The 21,908-nt window shown below is 53.1% G+C and overlaps 1 protein-coding gene across 2 annotated transcripts; it reads right to left on the bottom strand.

Moving 5' to 3' along the window:
• Positions 1 to 345: 345 nt before the first annotated feature.
• RGL2 (ral guanine nucleotide dissociation stimulator like 2) lies at positions 346 to 21,908 on the bottom strand. 2 transcript variants are annotated; one of them, XM_083425116.1, is made up of 19 exons: positions 21,673 to 21,908; positions 21,184 to 21,334; positions 19,743 to 19,841; positions 19,108 to 19,343; positions 18,768 to 18,827; positions 16,076 to 16,361; positions 15,246 to 15,461; positions 13,963 to 14,066; positions 12,966 to 13,050; positions 10,905 to 10,982; positions 10,727 to 10,801; positions 10,017 to 10,049; positions 9,773 to 9,894; positions 8,514 to 8,606; positions 7,937 to 8,063; positions 6,874 to 7,119; positions 4,542 to 4,656; positions 1,855 to 3,652; positions 346 to 832 (listed from the first exon to the last, which is right to left on the bottom strand). In XM_083425116.1, the coding sequence occupies exons 2-18, from the start codon at positions 21,301 to 21,303 to the stop codon at positions 3,447 to 3,449; spliced, it is 2,301 nt and encodes a 766-aa protein (XP_083281242.1). In that variant the 5' UTR covers positions 21,304 to 21,334; positions 21,673 to 21,908; the 3' UTR covers positions 346 to 832; positions 1,855 to 3,446. The 2 variants fall into 2 exon arrangements, with proteins under 2 accessions (XP_083281242.1, XP_083281243.1); XM_083425117.1 differs by lacking the exons at positions 21,184 to 21,334; positions 21,673 to 21,908 and adding an exon at positions 20,085 to 20,467.

Here is a 21,908-nt window from a genome sequence, read left to right as displayed (position 1 = left end):
GCCTGCCGGCTTCTCTAGGGCTGGCAAAGAGCCCTGTGGTGCCCCCCACGTCAGGTTCACCTCCTCGCCGGGGACAGGTGCCTGGGAATGTTTCCAACTTTGCTGCTGTAGGCAAGAAGAGGCGAGAGCCACCTAGAAGCTGGCAGAGGAGATCTTTGGAATATGTCCAAAATGTAGAGGCAGCTAAGGACTCTTGCTTGTAAACAGAACCTCTGAGTAATTTTTTGAAGATGGCTCAAATATTCCCATTTTGTTTTAGTGCACTCTTCACGTCCTCAGAAGTACTCCCATCTCAGTCTGTGTCCCCTTCTCCCCACGCACAAAGCTTTTCATACCACAAAGCTTCTTTTCATAATAATATTTTATAGAAAGTTTCAGTGTCCCTGATGCAGCCGACTACAAATGTTTTTAACATTCAACACATCGTTTTTCCTCCAGAGAAAGAGGAAAAAAAGTTATAGGCAGCAGGTAGAAAGTGCTGGTTGCCCGTGGGCAGCTGTGAGACGGCGGCAAGGGGCAGGCAGCAGCCCAACCGGTGCAGCTCGGCCCACAGAGGTGTTAAAAGGCTCCCGTGAAGAAGGCGTTTCTTGTGCTGAAACTTAAATAGTATAAAAATATATCGGGGACTCTGCAGAGTTTCAGACAGTACACGAAAGACGAGAGCCAATTTGCAAGGATCGTATATAAAATGTTAGCTGCGCGGTGAGAAGGAGCAGCCTGCAGGAGCGGAAAAAGTGGGGAAACTCCCAACCTTCCTCAACTTGAGATCGCCTCTGGGGTTTTAAACTACAACTCCCCATCAGGTGCTGGAGGGAACTGTAGTCCAAAAGTCCTGGAATCTCATAGAATCATAGAATCATAGAATCATAGAGTTGGAAGAGACCACAAGGGTCATCGAGTCCAACCCCCTGCCAAGCAGGAAACACCATCAGAGCACTCCTGACATATGGTTGTCAAGCCTCTGCTTAAAGACCTCCAAAGAAGGAGACTCCACCACACTCCTTGGCAGCAAATTCCACTGTCGAACAGCTCTTACTGTCAGGAAGTTCTTCCTAATGTTTAGGTGGAATCTTCTTTCTTGTAGTTTGGATCCATTGCTCCTTGTCCGCTTCTCTGGAGCAGCAGAAAACAACCTTTCTCCCTCCTCTATGTGACATCCTTTTATATATTTGAACATGGCTATCATATCACCCCTTAACCTCCTCTTCTCCAGGCTAAACATGCCCAGCTCCCTTAGCCGTTCCTCATAAGGCATCGTTTCCAGGCCTTTGACCATTTTGGTTGCCCTCCTCTGGACACGTTCCAGTTTGTCAATGTCCTTCTTGAACTGTGGTGCCCAGAACTGGACACAGTACTCCAGGTGAGGTCTGACCAGAGCAGAATACAGTGGCACTATAACTTCCCTTGATCTAGACGCTATACTCCTATTGATGCAGCCCAGAATTGCATTGGCTTTTTTAGCTGCCGCGTCACACTGTTGGCTCATGTCAAGTTTGTGGTCAACCAAGACTCCTAGATCCTTTTCACATGTACTGCTCTCAAGCCAGGTGTCACCCATCTTGTATTTGTGCCTCTCATTTTTTTTGCCCAAGTGCAATACTTTACATTTCTCCCTGTTAAAATTCATCTTGTTTGTTTTGGCCCAGTTCTCTAATCTGTCAAGGTCCAGTTCTCTAATCTGTCAAGGTCGTTTTGAAGTGTGATCCTGTCCTCTGGGGTGTTAGCCACCCCTCCCAGTTTGGTGTCATCTGCAAATTTGATCAGGATGCCCTTGAGTCCATCATCCAAGTCGTTGATAAAGATGTTGAATAAGACCGGGCCCAAGACAGAACCCTGTGGCACCCCACTAGTCACTCTTCATCTCGGAACTGTGATATTGGGAGGGGGCACCCGGGGTCATCTAGTCCAACCCCCTGCACTTCAGGAACCAGAGCTCAATGATACCTGACAGAAGCCCGCCCAACCTCCAGTGAATCATAGAATTCAAGTGTTGGAAGGGACCCCCAAGGGCCATCTAGCCTAACCCCACGACAGACGGCCACCCAACCTCAGCTTCAAAACCTCTGAGGAAGGAGAAGGCGGTTCAGAAAGACATTTACGCAGAACCCCCTTTCTCGTAACTTGAAGCTATCGGTAGGGGGTTGTGGGAAAGTCAGTGCAAAACCCCTGGAGGAGATCCCAACCTGAGGGTGGCTGGAGCGGAATTTGCAAAGTGACTGTCTGTGTAAAACAGCCGCGAAAAGTCACCATCTTCCCACCAGCATCAGGATTCACACATGACGTTTCCCCCTCGCTTTAGGAAGGACAGATTTGGCCGTGGGTCAGGCCGAACCCTTCCCCACAGCCTCACAACATAGCGCCGTCTTTTTTAAAAAAATTAGTGTTAATTTGCACTCAACGCAGTGTCAAGTGCATCTCAGAGTCACACACACCCTCCCTGAGATATGGGGCAGCTGAGCTTAGCAGAGGGGGCAGTTTGCATCTGGGATCTGTGAGAAACAGCCTCCGACAGGCACAGAATTGCTCCACTTTCCCACCAGTCCAAAAAGAGGGAGCCGTCGTCAGGGCAATCCGCCAAGCCCTCCCTCCCCGCAGCAGGAAGCGAAGTGCCTCAGGGCTACTTGGCAACCCTCCCATTGACAGCTAAGGCACTTGGGGCAGGCGGGGGGTGGGAGGAGCCCACAGCGAGAGGAGAAGGCGCCCACGGCAAAGAAACAGGAAGCCGGTGGCGACGGCAACAGGAAGTGCACAACGCAGATGGAAACTCTTCCAAGACACGACAAGAGCGACACGACATCTGTGTTTTCGACAATGCAGCCTTTCCCCCTGAGCTAGAGGGGAATCGCAGAGTTCGAAGGCACCTGAGGATCACCCAGTCCAACCGTCCAAGGTGGGACTGCAAACCTTATCGGCCCCATGCTCTACCCAAATGAGCTGTGAATGGCATGATGAAGGAAAGGAAAGGTGCTGACACTGGAAATCGGACAACGGACTCAGAAACGGAGGATCAGGAGGGGCCCGCAAGAATCATCTAGTCCAGCCCCCTGAGATGGCAGAATCATAGCTAAAGGATCCCAGGTGGCCATCGAAGCTGCGCTTAAAAAATGGAGGAGACTCTGCCACCTCCAGTTCCACCATCAAACGGGAAGTTCTTCCTAACGTTTAGCCGGAATCTCCTTTCTCGTCGTTTGCATCCGTCGGATCGGGTCCTGCCCTCTGGTGTCCCTTTCCCCGGGTCCAAGCAGTTAAGGACATCGAGTTCCTCAAAGACTCTGGAAAACCAGGGTTCTCCGCCAGCCAGGCCTGCCAACGCAGCTCTGCCAACATTTTGCCACTTCTGACACCGCGTTGAAACCCTGTGCTGTCCCCAGTCTCAAGGGCAGCGTGGGCCACCAGCCCCGAGCGAGTGGAAACCGAGGCACCGCTCTGTCCTCCTGCCGCCCAACTCAAAAGAGGGCCCTGGCTATCTTCCGCCCGGTGGCCTTGATCTTCGGGAAGGTGGCGCTGATCTCCACCCCCTTGGGCGGCTTGGGCTTGGGCGGGGGAGGCGGAGGGGGCGGCTTCTCCCGCGAGCGCTTGGGTCGCAGCATGAAGTCCAGGCAGGTGCTGCTCATCGCGTAGAAGACGTTCGCCGTGGTCGGGAAGGCCAGCTCTGCGGGGGTGGGAGGAAGAGAGAGAGCGAGGAGGGGTCAAGGTGGAAGAACGAGAGGAACTGCTCATTTTTGAAGTTCCCTTGTGGAAAAGGAATGGCACGCCCAAAGCCAGAAACAAGGACTCCTGGGGGCGCAGCTCATCTCCAATCTTAAAAAAAACACAACCCTCCTCTATTAGCACTGCTTTCCCAGACCTCTGTTGCTCTGCAGCTTTGCAGAACCTGAGCTGTCGTTTTCTTAAAAACCCAAATACAAAGCCGCAAGATTTTTGCCACTTTGTCAACAGCAGAAGACGGCTTGATTAGAATCTGCTGACAAACAAGGGGAGGATAATAAAGACTTTGAAGTCCATTGGGCAGCCTTGAAGCAGGGGAAATGTTTAAAAGACACCGTCCTCTGTGCTGCTGTGTTGGAAAAATGTTTTTTAGGGAAACATTTACAGTGGTACCTCGGGTTACAGACGCTTCAGGTTACAGACTCCGCTAACCCAGAAATATTACCTCGTTTTAAGAACTTTGCTTCAGGATGAGAACAGAAATCGGGCTCCGGCGGAGCAGCGGCAGCAGGAGGCCCCATTAGCTAAAGTGGTCTTCAGGTTAAGAACAGTTTCAGGTTAAGAACGGACCTCTGGAACGAATTAAGTTCTTAACCCGAGGTACCACTGTATAAGCTGCCGGGGAAGCACCGGAAAGCTAATTGTAACCTAAAAGCAATTTGACGCACTGCAAAATCCCGCAGGCAGCAGTTAAAGCCAGTGGCGTAAATGCTTGCAACAGAATTGTAGAGTTGGAAGGGACCCCCCCAGAGCTCATCTAGTCCAGCCCCCTTTGCAATGCAGGATTCACATCCCCTCAGATCCCCACTCCAAAGCGCAGAGGCGGGCCTCACCTCGGCCTTCGGGCAGGAGCTGCACCAGTTCGTAGTTGGGGGCCAGGACCCGATCCTGATTGTGCTTCTCCAGCGCCTTCCCGATCACAACCGGCGCCTTGTCTTGGCTCGTGACCTGCGGGGGGCAGGCAGCAATAGCACAGGGAGGGAGAGAGAGAGAGAGAGAGAGAGGAGAAACAGGATTTTCAGCCTTTGCCAACTGGGTGCCCCTCGGGATTTTTTGGACTGGGGCCGATTGGGAGTTTATTTCATAAAATTTATAGGCCGCTGGATTGTAACAAAACAAACAAGTCTCAAAGCGGTTTTGAAAAACAATGAAACTATGGGTAGAAACAGTGTGTAAATAACTATGTAAAACCTTAAAATGAAACAAAAACCTTTGCGGCAAACAGAAAACACACTAAAACACACCAACGTTCTACGTTATCTGGGTAAGGTAAAGGTAAAGGTACCCCTGCCCGTACGGGCCAGTCTTGACAGACTCTAGGGTTGTGCGCCCATCTCACTCAAGAGGCCGGGGGCCAGCGCTGTCCGGAGACACTTCCGGGTCACGTGGCCAGCGTGACAACGCTGCTCTGGCGAGCCAGAGCCGCACACGGAAACGCTGTTTACCTTCCTGCTAGTAAGCGGTCCCTGTTTATCTACTTGCACCCGGGAGTGCTTTCGAACTGCTAGGTTGGCAGGCGCTGGGACCGAACAGCGGGAGTGCACCCCGCCGCAGGGATTCGAACCGCCGACCTTTCGATCGGCAAGCCCTAGGCGCTGAGGCTTTAACCCACAGCGCCACCCGCGTCCCCGCGTCTGGGTAGGCCTGTCTAAAATAAAAAACCTTTTTTAGGAGGTACTGATAAGATCACCGCAAAGGTTGGGTGCCCATCTGTCGGGGGCGCTTGAGATTCCTGCATTGCAGGGGGCTGGACTAGATGATTTTTGGGGTCCCTTCTGATTCTATGATCCTATGGTATCTGCTTGGTGTCACTCAGCAGGGAGTTCCACAGTCAGGAGCTGCCACGTCGGAAAATCCATTTTACTACAGATGCAGAACGGGTGTTACGTCGCCCCTGCAAATGGGCCAGTTCAGCCAATCACAAAATTATATCGAGTTAGTGGGAAGGGGCCCCCAGGGGTCATCCAGCCCAGCCCTTGCAGTCCAAGCAGCTGAGCGGCTGTGTGTGGGGTCAGGCCGCGACACAGATAACCTGGTCCCACGTTGTAGAGCGAAACAGCTGGCAGGCACCTGGCTGGGGAAGTATAGAGCTACAGCCCGGGAAGGGCAGAGGTTCTCGACCTGTGGGTCCCCAGATGTTGTTGGACTACAACTCCCATCATCCCTGAGCTCTGGCTTTGCTAGCTAGGGGTAATGGGAATTGTAGTTCAACAACGTCTGGGGACCCACAGGTGGAGAAAGGCTGCCCTAGGGCCATCTAGACCAGGCACCCCCAAACTTGGCCCTCCAGATGTGTTAGGACTACAACTCCCATCATCCCTAGCTAACAGGACCAGTGGTCAGGGGTGATGGGAACTGTAGTCCCTCAGTATTTATCACTCCTGTTATACAAAAATCTCCAAATGGGTCCGAATGTCAATGTCTAAAACTCCTGGTAGAGGGGAAGGACCTGGAGATCACACTCAGGGAGGCCAAATTCTGTGCGACTGCCATAAAACTTAGGAAACAAGCTGTACTGCCAAAATGATTGAGGTTTAAAATGATAATTTTAGGTTATATTTTAGTGATCAAGATTACACACACACACACACACACACACACACACACACACACACACTGCCGCTATACAGTGGTACCTCAGGTTACATACACTTCAGGTTACATATGCTTCAGGTTACAGACTCCATTAACCCAGAAATAGTACCTCGGGTTAAGAACTTTGCTTCAGGATGAGAACAGGGATCGTGCTCCGGCGGCACGGCAGCAGCAGGAGGCCCCATTAGCTAAAGTGGTGCTTCAGGTTAAGAACAGTTTCAGGTTAAGAATGGAGCGCCGGAACGAATTAAGTACTTAACCCGAGGTACCACTGTAATAGTAATAGTAATAAATAATGTATTATTGTCTCTGTTGTACCCATTTGCAATTCAATGTATCCCTGTAGTGTTTTACCATTTTCCTGATACCGTAAGTAAGCCGGAACTGATCTGTGACCGTAATAACAACATTCATTCCATTGTAGTCCCGAAACATCTGGAGGGCCGGGTTTGGGGGTGCCTGGTCTAGACCAACCTCCTGCCGCGCACGGGGGACAGCTAAGGGCTGTTCCTGCGCCCCCCTCCCTGGCCAGGCCCCCTCTTCCCCAGGAGTCCTGCCCGCTTCGCTCACCAAGATGCTCTTGTAGAGGGTGCCGTTGTGCAGAGCCATGCTGACGCGGATGATGCGGCAGTCGGAGGGGAGTCCGCTGTCTGGGGCGGGGGCCGTGGGGTAGGCCGACCCACAGGATGCCGAGCGCCGGTGGCCCCGGACGAAGGTGCCCCCCATGACAGGGGGTGGGGCCAAGCCCTCCGGAGAGGAGGGGGAGGCATTCTCCGGGGCCGTGTCCAGTGCGGAGACGGAGGGCCACTTCATACACTGGGGAGGCAGCGGGAGGCAAGGGTTAGCGAGGGATGCGTCCGGCTCAGTGCTGTCTACACGGGCCGGCAGCAGCGGGGGACTTTAAGAAATCTCCCCCCACAGTTCTAATATTCACAACGATGCCCCTTTTGGCACAGTTGCTTTGTATGAGTCCTTAGTAGGTACTAAATTGATTGTTAAATTTCCACAGATCCCAGGGCAGTTAAAAACATGAAAAAAATGCAACATAAAAGCACCAACAGGCAGTCGCTAGGAGGGTAAGGTGGCCTCATTCCAAACCCAGGTGCTTTTGAAGGCGGATTACGGATAAAATGGAAACAGATAAAAGCATCATAGGAAAGAAAATTGTGAAAAAGCAATTAAACAAAAATAGGTAGGTAGATAAGATACATTAGGGTTGCCATATTTCCAAAAGTGAAAATCCGGACAAAGCTGCTGATTTTCTGGAGCTTTTTTCTTTTTTTCTGGAGCTTTTTTCCTGCAGATTTTATCACAGTTTTCACCCCTTTTGCAATACTTCCAGGTTTCCCCCGACATTTTGCTGGCTTCAGGAAAATCCCCCCACCCCCAGACGCCATTTTCCAGGCCCAAATCCTGGAAGTGTCTGGGAAACCCTGGAGGTATGGGAGCCCTAAGATAGAAACCAGGTGAGAGATTAAAGGTACAGAAAATCACAGTAAAAGCAGCATAGCACCAGCCCTTTCCTTAAAAACTGATGCTAAGCAGGAACCTTGTTCTGCTTACAAAGTGAAAATTCCCGCAGAGCTCACAAATCGCAGCTGGGAAAGGACATCGTCCCGGCCCCCCAACTCACCTGGGTCTGGTGCGGTTGCCCGTGGGGGGTGGGGGATGTTGGAGGCAGCAGGAGGTCTGGCGGGGCTTGTGGGGAGCTGGGCTTGTCCCAGGAGACAAGGGTGCTCATCCCAATCGAGGTGGCCAGGCTGGAGAAGAAAGGAGAAGCGGTTGGTGGTTGGGAAGGGACCAGGAGAATAAGTTTCGGCAGGTGGGACCCAGCTCTACAGCACTAGGGTTTTGAGATTCCAGCTGGACACCTGCAATCTGGACTCTCCTTCTTGGGAGCAGAGGTTGGGTGGCCATTTGAGCACCAGCGGTGCCTGAGCTGAGATTCCCGCATTGCAGCGGGTTGGGCTAGATGTCCCTCAGGGGTCCCCCTTCCAGCTCTACAATCCTATTATCTGTTCGTTGAAAAGAAAGCTTCGAAATTAGAGGGCGGAGGGAGAGAAGAGGTGGGGCTAGACTTCCTCTTTCGCTGCAGGTTTCTAAAGTAGAGGACGGGTGGCCAGCCGTCATGCATTCTTTTTTGGCAAGGGGTTGGGCTAGATGTCCCTCAGGGGTCCCTCCCATCTCTCCCGGGCCCTTCCGCCTCTCACTCTGCGCAGTGGGTGATCACCAGGGTGGGCTTCACGGGGCGGCCAGGGGTCGCTGCTTCCGCAGGCGGCTCGATCGTGCAGGAGAGCTGGTAGCTGGCAGAGAGAAAGAGGGAGAATGTCTGCTTTAAATATTTTACTTTTAAAAATAATAATAATAATTAATTCCCAGAAGAGAAAACAGCAGCCGTGTTTCAGTCTGTTGCAGCAAAAACGACAGGACAGGGATGCATCCTGCCCCCCATAAACCCCCTAAATCTGTTCCAGGGGCTCCCCCAAATCTCCAGACCAGACTGGGAAGGGGAGGGGCCGGGAAAACCTTCCTTGGAGGTTTCTGACAAGCTGTCTGTCAAGGATTCTATAGCTGAGTTTCCTGCATTGAAGGGCTGGATGGTCATAAAATCGGAAGGGACCCAGGGGTCATCCAGTCCAACCCCTGCCTTGCAGGAATCTCGGCTCTTCCTCCATGACAGAGGCAAGGAAGGAGAGCCCACCGCCTGTCAGGGGAGACCGCTCCACTGTCTGCAGTTATCTCCCGTCTGGACTACTGAAGGTGACCCGGAAACTGCAACTTAATCCAGAATGTGGCAGCTAGACTGGTGACTGGGAGCGGCCACCGAGACCACATAACACTGGTCTTGAAAGACCTAAATTGGCTCCCAGTACGTTTCTGAGCACAATTCAAAGTGATGGTGCTGACCTTTCAAACCCTAAACTTGGCCCAGTAGACCTGAAGGAGCGTCTCCACCCCCATCGTTCTGCCCAGACACTGAGGTCCAGCTCCGAAGGCCTTCTGACAGTTCCCTTCCTGAGAGAAATGAGGTTACAGGGAACCAGGCAGAGGGCCTTCTTGGTAGTGGTGCCTGCCCTGTGGAACACCCTCCCATCAGATGTCAAAGAGAAGAACAACCACCAGATTTTTAGAAGACATCTAAAGGCAGCCTTGTTTAGAGAAGCTTTTAATGTTTAACAGACCACTGTATTTTAATACTTTGTTGGAAGCAGCCCAGAGTGGCTGGGAAAACCCAGCCAGATGGGCGGGGTATAAATAATAAATTATTATTATTATTAGCTTTTGAGGGGTCAGCCTGCATGATATCTGGGGGTCCCTCCACAAATTCCAGCTAAACATTTGCAGAAACGGAGGGGCTCAGGGCATGTCAGGGGGTGGACCGTGTGACCTCCGGGAACCCCCTTCCAACCGATTTAGGATTCTAGGGCCAAAGAGCGGACTGGGTTTCAGGTGGGACCTTGAGACCCACCTCTGGCCCTCGCTGAGTCTGGGCAGGCGCTGCAGCCATCGCTGGAGGTGCCGGTCAGGGCTCAGGGCGTAGTTGCGGCAGTTGGCCTGCAGGAGTCGCAGCTGGGTGAGGATCTCAAATTCCTATTTTTTGGGAGGGGGAGACACAAAGAAAAATGGGCATTAATAATAGAAGGCGCCCCCCCCCCCCGTTTTTAAAGGGGTGCCCGTTGCATGCTCCTCCCCTCTTCCAACGCGGCACGTACCTTGCGGTGCTTCTCGAAGTTGATGTACCCGTTCTGCAAAGAGAAAGAGTCACAGAATTGTAGATTTAGTCGGACCCCGAGCAACTCGGGGGGAAGAGAGACGTAATTATTCCAGAAATGAGCGCAAATGAATCCCACGAGACAGCTCCAGCCCCACCAGGGCCAGCAAAAGTCGCTTGCCTCCTGCTTTTCACAGAAGTAATTCCCAAATTGCACTTGTTTCTTGAGTGCACCATAAGATCTCCTAATTTGCCCCCATAAAATTGGCTTGCTCATTCGTTCATTCATGACTGCTGGGATTCCCACCCCAAAGTTCTCTCCCAGGGAAGGGACTCCCTAGTTGTCTCTCTGTGCAAGTTGCCATTCCGTCATCCTCCTGCCAATCCAACCTTTGCATTTGGAGGCAGCTGGGTCACTTCGCCGCAGAATCACAGAAGGGACCTTCCAAGGTCATCCAGCCCACCCTACAAGGCAGCAATCTCCACCAAAGCCTCCCTGACAGATGGCCATCCAACGTCTGCTGAGAAACCTCCAAGGAAGGAGAGCCCACTGCCTTCCGAGAGAGTTGAGATTCCTGCATTGCAGGGGGTTGGACTGGATGACCCTTGAGGGTCCCTTCAAAACCCAAATTTCTGTAGTTCTATAAGTCTGCTCCCCTGCCGAACGGCCTGCCCAGGGTTGGCGTCTCCCGCCTGCCGCCCGGTCCTCACCTGCAGCCTGTTCCGTGTCGCTGCGTCCAGCATCACCAAGTCCTTGAGGAAAGTGCCCAGGTAGGGGACCACGCCCTGCGGGGAAGAGATCGAGAGAGGAAGGAGTCAGAGACGGGGACCCCTGCATTCCTGGCCCCTCGGCCCTAGCCCGCCTCCCCTCCTCTTGAAGTCTGGGTACCATGGGGCGATGCTCCAAAGATCTCCGCTGCTGCCTGCGCTGGATCGGGTCCGCCCCAGCCCCTCGAGGGTAGCCATCCTGTGGGGAGCAGGAGAAGAGAATTCAGAACTGCATTATTTTAGGATAAATTGCATGGCGAAATGTGCAAATCGGTCCAAATTGCATTCAAAAATGTGTTCAGTGGGGGGGTATCAGGAGACTCCCTCAAAAGGTGAGCGTCTCTCCCCCATTGGAGGTTTTCAAGCAGAGGCCTAGGACCCTCGTACCTACGGGACCGCCTCTCCCGATATGCCCTGTGGAGGACCTTAAGGTCCACAAATAGCAACACCCTAGAGGTCCCGGACCCTAAGGAAGTCAGACTAGCCTCAACCAGGGGCAGGGCCTTTTCAATACTGGCTCCGGCCTGGTGGAATGCTCTGCCTCATGAGACCAGGGCCCTGTGGGATCTGATTTCTTTCCGCAGGGCCTGTAAGACAGAGTTGTTCCGCCTGGCCTTTGGCTTGGAATCAACTTGATCCCCTTCCCCTCTTTCCTTTTTCCTTTCTCCTCCTGTGATGGAACTCCTATTTGGGGACTTCCCTGGCTTTTTTCTGGCCCACGTAAGACCAGTCTGGATAGTTGGCCTTGGTGAAGACTTGATGTTTTCATCCCAAAAAAAGTTTCCACTGAAATGAGGCTGCATTTTAATGTTTTAATGTTGTATTTTAATCTTGTTTTTAAGTTGTATTTTAATCAATTGTTTTTATACCTGGTGTTAGCCGCCCTGAGCCCGGTCTTGACTGGGGAGGATGGGGTATAAATAAAAATTATTATTATTATTATAGAGGTTGGATGGCCGTCTGCCAAGGATTCTTTCGCTGCAATTCCTACAAAGCCCTGAGTCTCAGGCCTTGTCCCGGATGTCGGAGACATGCAGAGGAACACTTGACACACCCCATCTGGTTTTGCTTCGGCACCTGAACTTCAATGTTTGTTTTTTCTTTCCTGTGTTCTGTTTCCGCTCGTGAGCTGCCTCGGAAGAGTTTGTTGCCCGGAAAGTGAGGACTGTAAGCACCGATGGTGCAAAAACAAACAAGCCGAGTGAGAACCTTGGCTCAGAGATGCAAGGGATTACCGCAGGGTAGGATATGCAATAGATTAGGAACTGGAAATCGCAAAAAGTCAAAGCCCTGAACATTTTTGTGCCTTGGGAAGCCGGTGTGTGTGTGTTTAAAAGTCAACCACTTTCTAGACATGGAGAGCCAGGGTAGTGCAGTGGTTAGAGTGGCAGAATGCGACCTGGGAGAGAATCATAGAATCTTAGAGCTGGAAGGGACCTGAGGGTCATCTAGTCCAACCCCCTGCAATGCAGGAATCTCAGCTAAAGCATCCATGACAGAAGGCCACCCAACCTCTGCTTTAAAATCTCCAAGGAAGGAGAGTCCACCACCTCTCATAGCAGTCTGTTCCACTGTCAATCAGCTCTTACTGTCGTATATTGGAATCTCCTTTCTTGTAACCTGAAGCCATGGGTTCGAGTCCTACCCTCTGGAGCAGGAGATAACAAGCCTGCTCCCTCCTCCGTGGGACAGCCCTTAAGATATTTGAAGTTTCCCCTCAAGTCTCCTCTTTTCCAGGCTAAACATACCCAGCTCCTTCAACCACTCCTCATAAGGCTTAGTTCCCAGACCCTTGATCCTTAAATTGTGGTGCCCAGAATTGGACACTGTACGCCAAGTGTGGTCTGAGTAAGGCAGAATAGAGTGGGACTATCACTTCCCTTGATCTGGACACTAGACTTGATGCAGCCTAGAATCGCATTAGCTTTTTTCGCTGCTGCATCACCCTGTGGACTCATGTTCAGCTTGTGGTCCACCAAGACCCCCGGATCCTCCTGACATGTACTGCTAGTCAGCCAGGTGCCCCCCCCCCCATCCTCTATTTGTGCATCTCCTTCTCCCTTCCTAAGTGCAGAGCCTGACGTTTGTCCCTGTTGAAATGCATTCTGTTAGCCTGGACCCAGTACTCCAATCTGTTACGGTCCTTTGGATCCCGATTCTGCGGAGAACGTGGAATAAACACCTGGAAGAGGAGCCTCCTGCTCTGGCTGTAGTTGTCCTCCTCCGAGCAGACGGCGCTCAGCTCCTCATAGCAGCGGAGGGAGTCCCTGGAAGGGGGGAGAGAAACTGAGTAGGGCAGTCTCAAAAGGGAACCCCCTCCCTCAACCGCACCCCAGGACTGAAATCCGATAGGGACAAAAGGTCAGCCAGGCCACCTTTAGAAGTTTAGTGGGCTGCACCCAGAAATGGAAACGAGGAGATTCCGACGGAAGAAGAATGGCAAACAAATTAATGAACTGTGCAGAATTAGACGAAATGACAGGAAGGATTCGAAACCTGCGGGACCAGAGATTTACAGAAGATTGGAAGAAATATACAAATTATTTGAAGAGCAACCGTATTACCAACAAATTACACTAGCAGGACTACAAGCAGCTGTGTAAGGAGAAATCTATGAAGCGTTGCAAATTAGAGAAGGTACAGTGATATTCGTTATGAATTAAATGTAATGGAAGAAGTGGGAAATGTACATTTAGAGATTAGATTGGAAGATTTTCAGACGAGATTGATGAAAAATTGTATAAGATGTCAAAATATGTTTTAAAAAATTGTATAAGGTGTCAAAATATGTTTAAATATGCTGAAAATTAATAAAAAATTATATAAAAAGAAGTTTAATGGGCTGCGCCCTGCCTAAGAGGGATCAGGCTCATGTCTTTGTAGGGACCTCCCTAGAGACCTCTGCTGCATTGGTTAGCTGTGATTCTGGGGTTGGACTAGATGACCCAGAGGTGTCTCACCCAACCCTACAATTCCAGAGGGTGCCTGGCAGGGAAGAGAAGAGCTTTGGGAGGAGGACCGAAGGACCTGGGCAAGAAGAGGGGAATGGCCAGGGCAGAGGACAGCCTGGTTTTTGTTACTGCCTGGAAGAAGCTCAGGGTCTCAGAGAAGGGGTGCGTGGGTGGGTGGGTGTGTTTCTGCAAGGGAAAGGAGCTCTGAAGCAGAGGATCGGGGCCCACCTGGATGTCTCCTCCCAGGTCCTCTTGAGGCGATGCAAAGGGGTGGACTTCAGTGCAGAGACGACGGCATAGAGAGAGGAGAAGTTGCGGAGGAGAAAACACTCCTGGGATGGGAAAGAGAAAATAAGGAAAGCGTCTGTCAACCGCCTTCCTGGGAGGTTTTTATGCAAAGGCCACGTGTTTAAATCTAAACAACAATACAAATGCAGCTTATAAACATTCCAAATAAATAGAGAAAACAGCAGTTGGCAAACCCCGCTCCATGGACTCAGAAACGTTGCTGTTGTTTGTTTATTGTTATTATTATTCCTGCCTTCCCATTCCAACTCCACGATTGCATTCTGGATTGCTCAGTCTGTACAGCACAAGACTCTCAATCTGAGGGTCATGGGTTCGAGTGCCGCGTTGGGCAAAAGATTCCTGCATTGCAGAGTGTAGGGGTGCAAATATCCTGAGTGGGGGGGTCAGGTGGGATTGCTATGAGGAATTATGAAAAATGAAGCAAGCCATTGTGTCAGCAATGCGTTGACTGGGTTTGATTCATTGACAACAGTTTCTGATCGAATCCGACAGGCCTCTCCACCTCTGCCATTTGCTTTCTCTACGCCTGACAGGCACATATAAGCATTCTGAAACAGAGGACAGTTTCTTCATCAGGCATCCGCAGTACATAAAGTTAGTAGGTCACTTTGATGTAGTTTAATCTTTAGACAGATCTTAAGGGCCAGGAAGAGAGTTCACAAGGAGATGGCAAATACTGCCATCCTGTCTCTCCTGTTTATTCCTGTTTATCACCTCCAGGGTTTTGCTGAATGCATTCCTCTAGTCCTGTTTTATTTACTCTCAGATATGCCTGCATGCTCAAAGTAGTCTTTGTAGTTAAAAGAATTTCTTCTGATCTGACTTTGTCCCACGTGGGGGTTTTGAAATGCTCAGAGGAAATCTGATTGATTCTTACAAACACTGTGTAAAAAGTTCTTTTGTGAATAAAACGACCTGGGCCAAGGGGTGGACAGAGGAGAATTATTATTATTGGCACCTCCGCCCAGAGTCTTGCTGGTCAAGCCTCGTGTGTATTTTATTAATCAGAGTCCAATCCTTCCTTGCTTTGGGAACGCTACAGCAGAGGGCTGGGCTGGATGACCCTCGGGTGGCCCCTTCCAACCCTAACCATTCGATGGCTCTATGAATTCCATCATTCTGTTACGATTTCAGCTTAATCCAGCACGAAGCCGGAAAGGGACAGAAGGAACCGCGACGCCCTCCTTGCGAGGAGGACCCACCTCTGCCACGCGGATCCACTTCTCCAGCAGCCTTGCCCTCTGCGCCGCCCGCAGCTCCGTGTCGCCCAGGCAGGAGGAGACGACGGCGTTGGCCACGCGGTTGAACTGGGCCACGGTGGCGCGGACGGAGGGACAGGCCCCCTCGTGGCCTCTCTTGTCCCGCTGCGACCACAGCTGGCCCTGGCACTCGTGGGGCACCAGGCGCAGGAAGAGATCCTGCGGGGAGAGAAGAAACTGAAGGGGGGAGGAAGACAGGAGAGCCCACCCGCCCAAAAGGCCCCAATCCCTGGCAGGCTGGCTTAAAAGGAACCCGAAATCTGTGCCCCTCAAACGCAGGCTGGGCGAAAGGCAAGGGATTCTCTGACCAGGAAGAACAGCTTCTGTTATTTTACTATTATTATTATTATTATTATTATTATTATTAATTTTTTACCAACCGCCCAAACACAAACAGTGAAAACCCCCAGGCGGCTGATACATTGGGTATACAATATTCAATAATATACGTTTTCAATAATATACATATTCAAATCAACCATATGTACACTACTATATACCTTAACACACCTCCCTCCACAAGGTTTATTTAACATTTAACATTTTAATTGTCCCAATAATTCAGTCTCTTCTCAGTCCAATCCTCCTCTTTCTCACTGACCAAGAACAGCTTTCGTTGACGGAAAGCAAAACCTCCCAAGTCTCCAGTCCTCATGCCTGAAGAGGTGGAGGGTGGGCCGTGACAGAGGGCAGAACGAGGGTTGTGGAGCTCATCCAGACCCCCTGCAGGATCCCCCCAGGCCCTCTCCCCTGCCCCCCCCCGTTACACTCACAGCATCCTGCGCGGTGAGATGAGCGGCCACGTCTTCCGCCTGGAGCCCCAGGATGTAGTGGGGGTCAGGGGGCCCTTCGTCCGTGATGCCCTCGTCCTCGCGGGGGTCCTCCTGGCCCCTGGGGGCTCCCTCTTGGCCGGCCGCCAGGAGGGTCTTCTCGGGGTCCGATCCGCAACCCAGCGCCCAGCGTAGCCAGGCTCCCAGCTGCTCCTTCAGGCCAGCGTCCAGCCCCACAAAGTCCTCCGGGTACCCGTCCAGCCAGGAGCACAGCAGAGACCCCAGGGCCCTGGGGGGAGGGGAAAGGGGGGAGGGAGTTTGTGACTGATGGGACCCCAGGAAGCCACCCCCTCCCCCCGCACAGCAGCCAAGCAGAGGGGCCCGTTATGGGAAACGGGCAAGCGGGATTCAAACCCAAGAGCCCTCTCCCTTTCTGTGGTTTCCAGCATAAAATCATAGAATCGTTGGAAGGGGCCTACTGGTCATCTAGTCCAACCCCATTTTCCTCCAGTTGTATCGGTCTCTTCTTCGCCTTCCCTCCGAATGAAAAACCCCAAATGGATGGCTCAGTCAGTAGCTCTCAGGGATGTGAGTTCCCATGATGGAGAAAAGATTCCTGCATTGCATTTGACTACATTGCAGAGAGGTGCAGGTTAATTCTGTGTCCAGGGCAGCTGCCTACCAGCTCCATCTGGTACGCAGGATGAGACCCTCCCTGCCCGCTGTCTGTCTTGCCAGAGTGGTGCATGCTTTGGTTATCTCCCGCTTGTATTACTGCAATGTGCTCTCCGTGGGGCTACCTTTGAAGGTGACCCGGAAACGACAACTAATCCAGAATGCGGCAGCTAGACTGGTGACTGGGAGCGGCCACCGAGACCACATAACACCGGTCTTGAAAGACCTACATTGGCTCCCAGTACGTTTCCAGGCACAATTCAAAGTGTTGGTGCTGACCTTTAAAGCCCTAAACGGCCCAGTAGACCTGAAGGAGCGTCTCCACCCGGACACCTGGGTCCATCTCCCGAGGGCCTTCTGGCGGTTCCCTCCCTGCAAGAAGTGAGATTGCAGGGAACCAGGCAGAGGGCCTTCTCGGTGGTGGCACCCGCCCTGTGGAACGCCCTCCCAGCAGATATCAAGGAAATAAACAACTATCTGACTTTCAGAAGACATCTGAAGGCAGCCCTGTTTAGGGAAGTTTTTAATATTTGATGTTTTATTCTGTTTTTAATGCTCTGTTGAAAGCCGCCCAGAGTGGCTGGAGAAACACAACTGGATGGGCGGGGTATAAATAATAAATTTATTCTTATTATAATATTATTATTATTATTTGACTGGATCCCTCTGGTGTCCCTCCAAACTCTCCCATTCTGTGGCTCTATGACCTTTCCAGTTGCCCTCTTCTGCGCCCGTCTCAGAGACACCTTACCCCAGACAGCAGGTGCAGCCTCCCAGATCAGGGAGTCTCTGGTGACTCACTCATGCGAGGGAGCCAAGCCCACGTGCCCTGGCCTCGCTCCGCCCCCCGCCCCAGTCCACGTGCCTCACCGCCAATCCCTCCCGGGAGCCCCACGGCAAGACCAGACGCAGCCGGCCAGCGCCTCGTCTCTCCGGAGGGCGTTTCAGGGAGGGTGTCGTCTCCCGCACCCGCTTCCCACTCAAGGCTCAAAGGAGCAGCCCTGCTTGACCCTCTCCTGACCTAATGTCCTGTCTCCAAAAGGGGACAGCCCAGGAGGACAGTCTCCCAGGACAGCAGAAAATATCTCTATTCTGCAAGCCGGGAGGAGAGGAAGGAATGACTGACTATTTTTGTGTTCGTTTGGGTTATTTTGCTTAAACCACTTATTTGTGTTTTAATCTTGTATTTTTATCTAGTGAATTGCCCTGAAAGCTTTTGATGGGTGATATAGAAATCCTAATCCTAATAATGGAATAGATGTAAATCCTTCGTCAGTGGTGAACTGATGGCTGGTTATTTATTTATTTATTAAAAATATGTATACGTATACCGACCTATCATTAAAAAAAAAAGAGGTTTACAAGATAACAAGGTAACTTTTTAACATGGTCTTGTGCAAAGAAGGCTTTATGATTTTATTGCTATAAATGGCTTTGATTATCTTTTTTATATGACACAAAGCTGGACAAATATTTTCAACAAGGCGTAAACAAGCGGGATTTACTCCTGAGTAGACACGCAAGAACCACTTCAGGAGGTTGCAGGGCCACCTGTCCTAGATGCGTTCGCTGAGATCCCTGCCTGGCGGGGGCTGGACTAGATGACCACAGGGGGACCCCTTCGACTCTACACTTCTGTGTTTCTACGTATGGGATTGCACTAACGTAAGGCCATTAAAAAGCAAGGCTGGAGACGAACCCAAAGGCTCGCGGCGACCTCTGAGCCTCTGAGCATGTGCCGAGTTCAGGGACCTCTGAGGTTCCTGCACGGCAAGGGGTTGGGCTAGATGACCGCCAGGGTGCCTTCCAGTGCTACGATTCAAGGACCGTACCCAGTTCATAATCATAACACCAACACAGGCAGCCATCCTTCTGGTAGAGAGAGGAGAGAGTCCAGAAGCAGCTTAGGAATTAGCTCAGAAAATGGGATTTAGGCTGCGGAGGGGGACATTTCTTTTGGGGAGGGGGCTGTTATTAAGTGCTCAGGGGAGCAGGGAAAAAGAAGCAGGCACCCACTCACCGCTGAAGGTCTGCTGTTTCCGGGGTAGCGTCTGAACTTGAACCCACAACCGCCTGCAGCCTGCGGGGGGGGGGGGGGGGGCGGTGAGAAAAACCAAGGGACTCAATAAATTAAGTAATCCTTCTACTCTTACCCTGCCAGCGACCCGCCACCTCTCCACAGCCTCAGGCAGCTGCACAGCAGGCAGAAACCCAACCGGTGATGTTCTGTTCTTACCATGAAAACTCAGCAATGTTAACTATGCGGCAGAAGCTACACCTGCTGGGCTTCCGCCTGCGGACCAAACAAACAGCACTGCCAACGTTCCCCTCCCCCAGACCATCTCCCCTCCATTGCAAACCTCTCAAGCAGGAGCCCCAGGACCAGGCCGGTGGTGGCGAACGTCCGGTAGGTGGCCAGGAAGGCCGGCACGTAGCAGGTGTCCCCGAGCGAAGGGGCTTCCAGAAGGTGCCTGACCAGGCGGGGCAGCGATCCGGCCTTCAGCACCCGAGAGCGGCCGGCCGGGGACCCCGACACCCCCAGCGCCGAGGCATCAGCAGCCCCCGGGGGACCCGAGGCGCCTGGCGGGTCCTCGCCCTGTGGCAGGGGGCAGAAAAAGAAAGGGGTGGGCTTCAGTGACAAGGAAGGAGGCTCGGTTTGTGAGCTGTAAGTTGTGGATTTCTTAGCACGGCTGGCGGGTTGAGCTGGATGACCTCTGGGGGGTCCCAACCAATTTTTCAATTTTATGTAAACAGAGGCAGCCGCCGCCTCCTCATCCTAATCTGGCCTGTGGAGGGCAGGGCACGCCATTCCCTTGCCTGACTTGCGCACCATCAGGGCCTCTAACTGTTGCACAGCAGGCAGAAATTCAACAGGTGACGTTTTGCCAAATGCCACGAAAAGGCAGCAATGTGAGTGATACGCCTTTTAATGACGCTTCTCTTCCTTTGGCAATATACACCCCCACCCACCCCCCAGGCATGGGGCAGGACTTACCCCAGAGAACAGGCTGGCTTGGTTGGCGCCCCCTGGCAGCCGAGAGCTGACAGTGTAGATGGCGCCTTCCTCCTTCTCCTCCCACAAGGTCACTGGGGGCTGCAGGGGGGGGAGAAAAAAGAGACATTTTAGCCCGTGTGCAATTCCTCCCCCCCCCCCCAAGTTGCCACCAGAGTGCTCTTCATTTATGTCTATTTATTTGTGGGCCTGCGGCATTTCTGTCCCTGAGAGCGAGGCCAGGCTGGGAGAAGGCAGCCTGCCAGGATTTGAACCCAAGTCCTCAAGCCACGGCACCACCTTGGCTTCTGACACCCCCCCCCCATAAAACCCTCCAAGCCTTACCTTCACAGGCAGGCAGTACCAACGGGTGCGGGTGAGGATCCCCCCCTCTGCGGAGCCCCCTCCCGGCTCCAGGCAGCCCCCCAGGCGGAGGAAGACCTTCATGGGGGTGGCAGATCACCCCACCCCCTTTGCACCCCTCCTGCCCCCAGCTGAAGAAAGTGGGGGGGGGTCCTCTTTGCTTCAGGAGATGGGCAGAAAGAGGGTTAGGATGGGGGGGCCCAGGCTGAACTCCCGGCCCCCCACCCAGGCCTCCTCGCGTGTGTTTCTCTCCTGCCTCCCTTTCGGTGTCGGTTCCTCTCCTTCCGCTTCGCAGGATTGGGCCCGGCCCCTTCCCCGCCCTGCAGAGGACTTCCCCAAAAACAGGCCAGACCAGATTCCACTTCTCTCTCTCAGCCAACCCCCCGAACAACAACAACAGGGCCTTTGCCTGGAAGCCCCGCGATACACATGCACACCTAGGCAGCAGGCAGGCAGGCAGGCCGGAGTCCAACAGGTGCAGCTGCCAGCTGGGAAGGCGTGCCCACAACACCGGATCAAAGGTGCTCGCCTCCAGAGACGGAGCTTTGTCACCCGGGCAACGGAGCCACACAGTGGGTCAATAGAGAGCAGCAGCCAGACACGCAAACACACACACACACACACACACACAAACACGCGCACGCACCTGTCCCAGCCTGCACACCGGGAATGCAAACAGATGCACTGCGCCAATCCTGCAGTGCAGGCCGGCGGAGGAGGAGGGGGCGCAGCGCGATCACGACCCCCAAGCGGACCAGCCCCACACAATGAGGCGGGCGGGCGGGACATCTGTCTGCAAAGGGGGGGGGTCACCTCTGGAAGCAGTCGGTGGGGGTTGGACTAGATGACCCTGGGCAATGCTGGGATTCGCCAGAGGTTTTTAAGCAGGGCTTTGTAAGGGACCGTGGTTCCTGCAATGGCTGGGGCTGAGCTGGATGACCCCGGGGGTACCCCTTCTATGGCTCGTGGGCACGGGCGAGGGAACTCTTGAACCCAGCACTTGCCAAGCATACCCGCAGAGAGTAACCCCTGCATGTGTCCTTCCCCCCCCCCCAACAAAGACCTCCCTGCTGCCACTGACCTGCTCAGGAGTTGGGGGTCCTCCGCGCTCCGACTCGGGGATCCTGCTCCGGAAAGCGCTGAGGGTCACACCGGCGTCGCCTCCCCCGTCCAGCAGGTGGCGAAGAGAGCGGGGGAACATCCGGACCCCCTCCCCTCACGCCCGAGGGCAGCTGGGGGTGGAGAGAAGCAGGGGAGGGGGTGGTATTCCCCATGGTTGTTTTTTTTGGGGGGGGGTGCCTCCCACCCTATTGCCCGTTTTCACCCCAAACCCGCCTCCTCTTAAGGGCGCTTGCGACGAGGGTCCCACAGGCAAGAATCCCACCCCAAAACTTTGTTTTTTAAACACCCTCAGCCCCCAAACCGCTTGCAAGAAACTCTTGCCTCCTTCCCTCCGTTAACTTGCACGGGGTTGGAATGGATGACCCCTGGGATCCCCTCCCTCCAACTCCACTCCAGCTCCTGCTGCTGATGATGCCTCGCCCCCCCCCCTCTCCCTGCTGGGTCTCACCTGGGTGCTGGAGGGCAGGACCCCATGGGGCGCTGCTGGGCTGCAGGGCAGGGACCCAGGAGTGCCCCGTTGCTTTCCCAGGCGCCTGCCAAGGGAGGGGGCAGGATGGAAAGTCCGGAAGCGGAGCGAGCTGGGAGCGGAGCCAGGGACAAAGTGAAGGGAGGGGAAACCGGAGCCGGACTCCCTGGGAGCGGAGCCAGGAGACCGGGGAAAGCCCGGGACTGGATTCCGCCTCG

The sequence above is a fragment of the Podarcis tiliguerta genome (assembly GCF_965153285.1).
Source record: "Podarcis tiliguerta genome assembly, chromosome: 2".
Lineage (NCBI taxonomy): Eukaryota > Metazoa > Chordata > Lepidosauria > Squamata > Lacertidae > Podarcis > Podarcis tiliguerta.
Note: the sequence above shows the minus strand (reverse complement) of the source record. Positions and strands in the feature narration are given on the sequence as shown.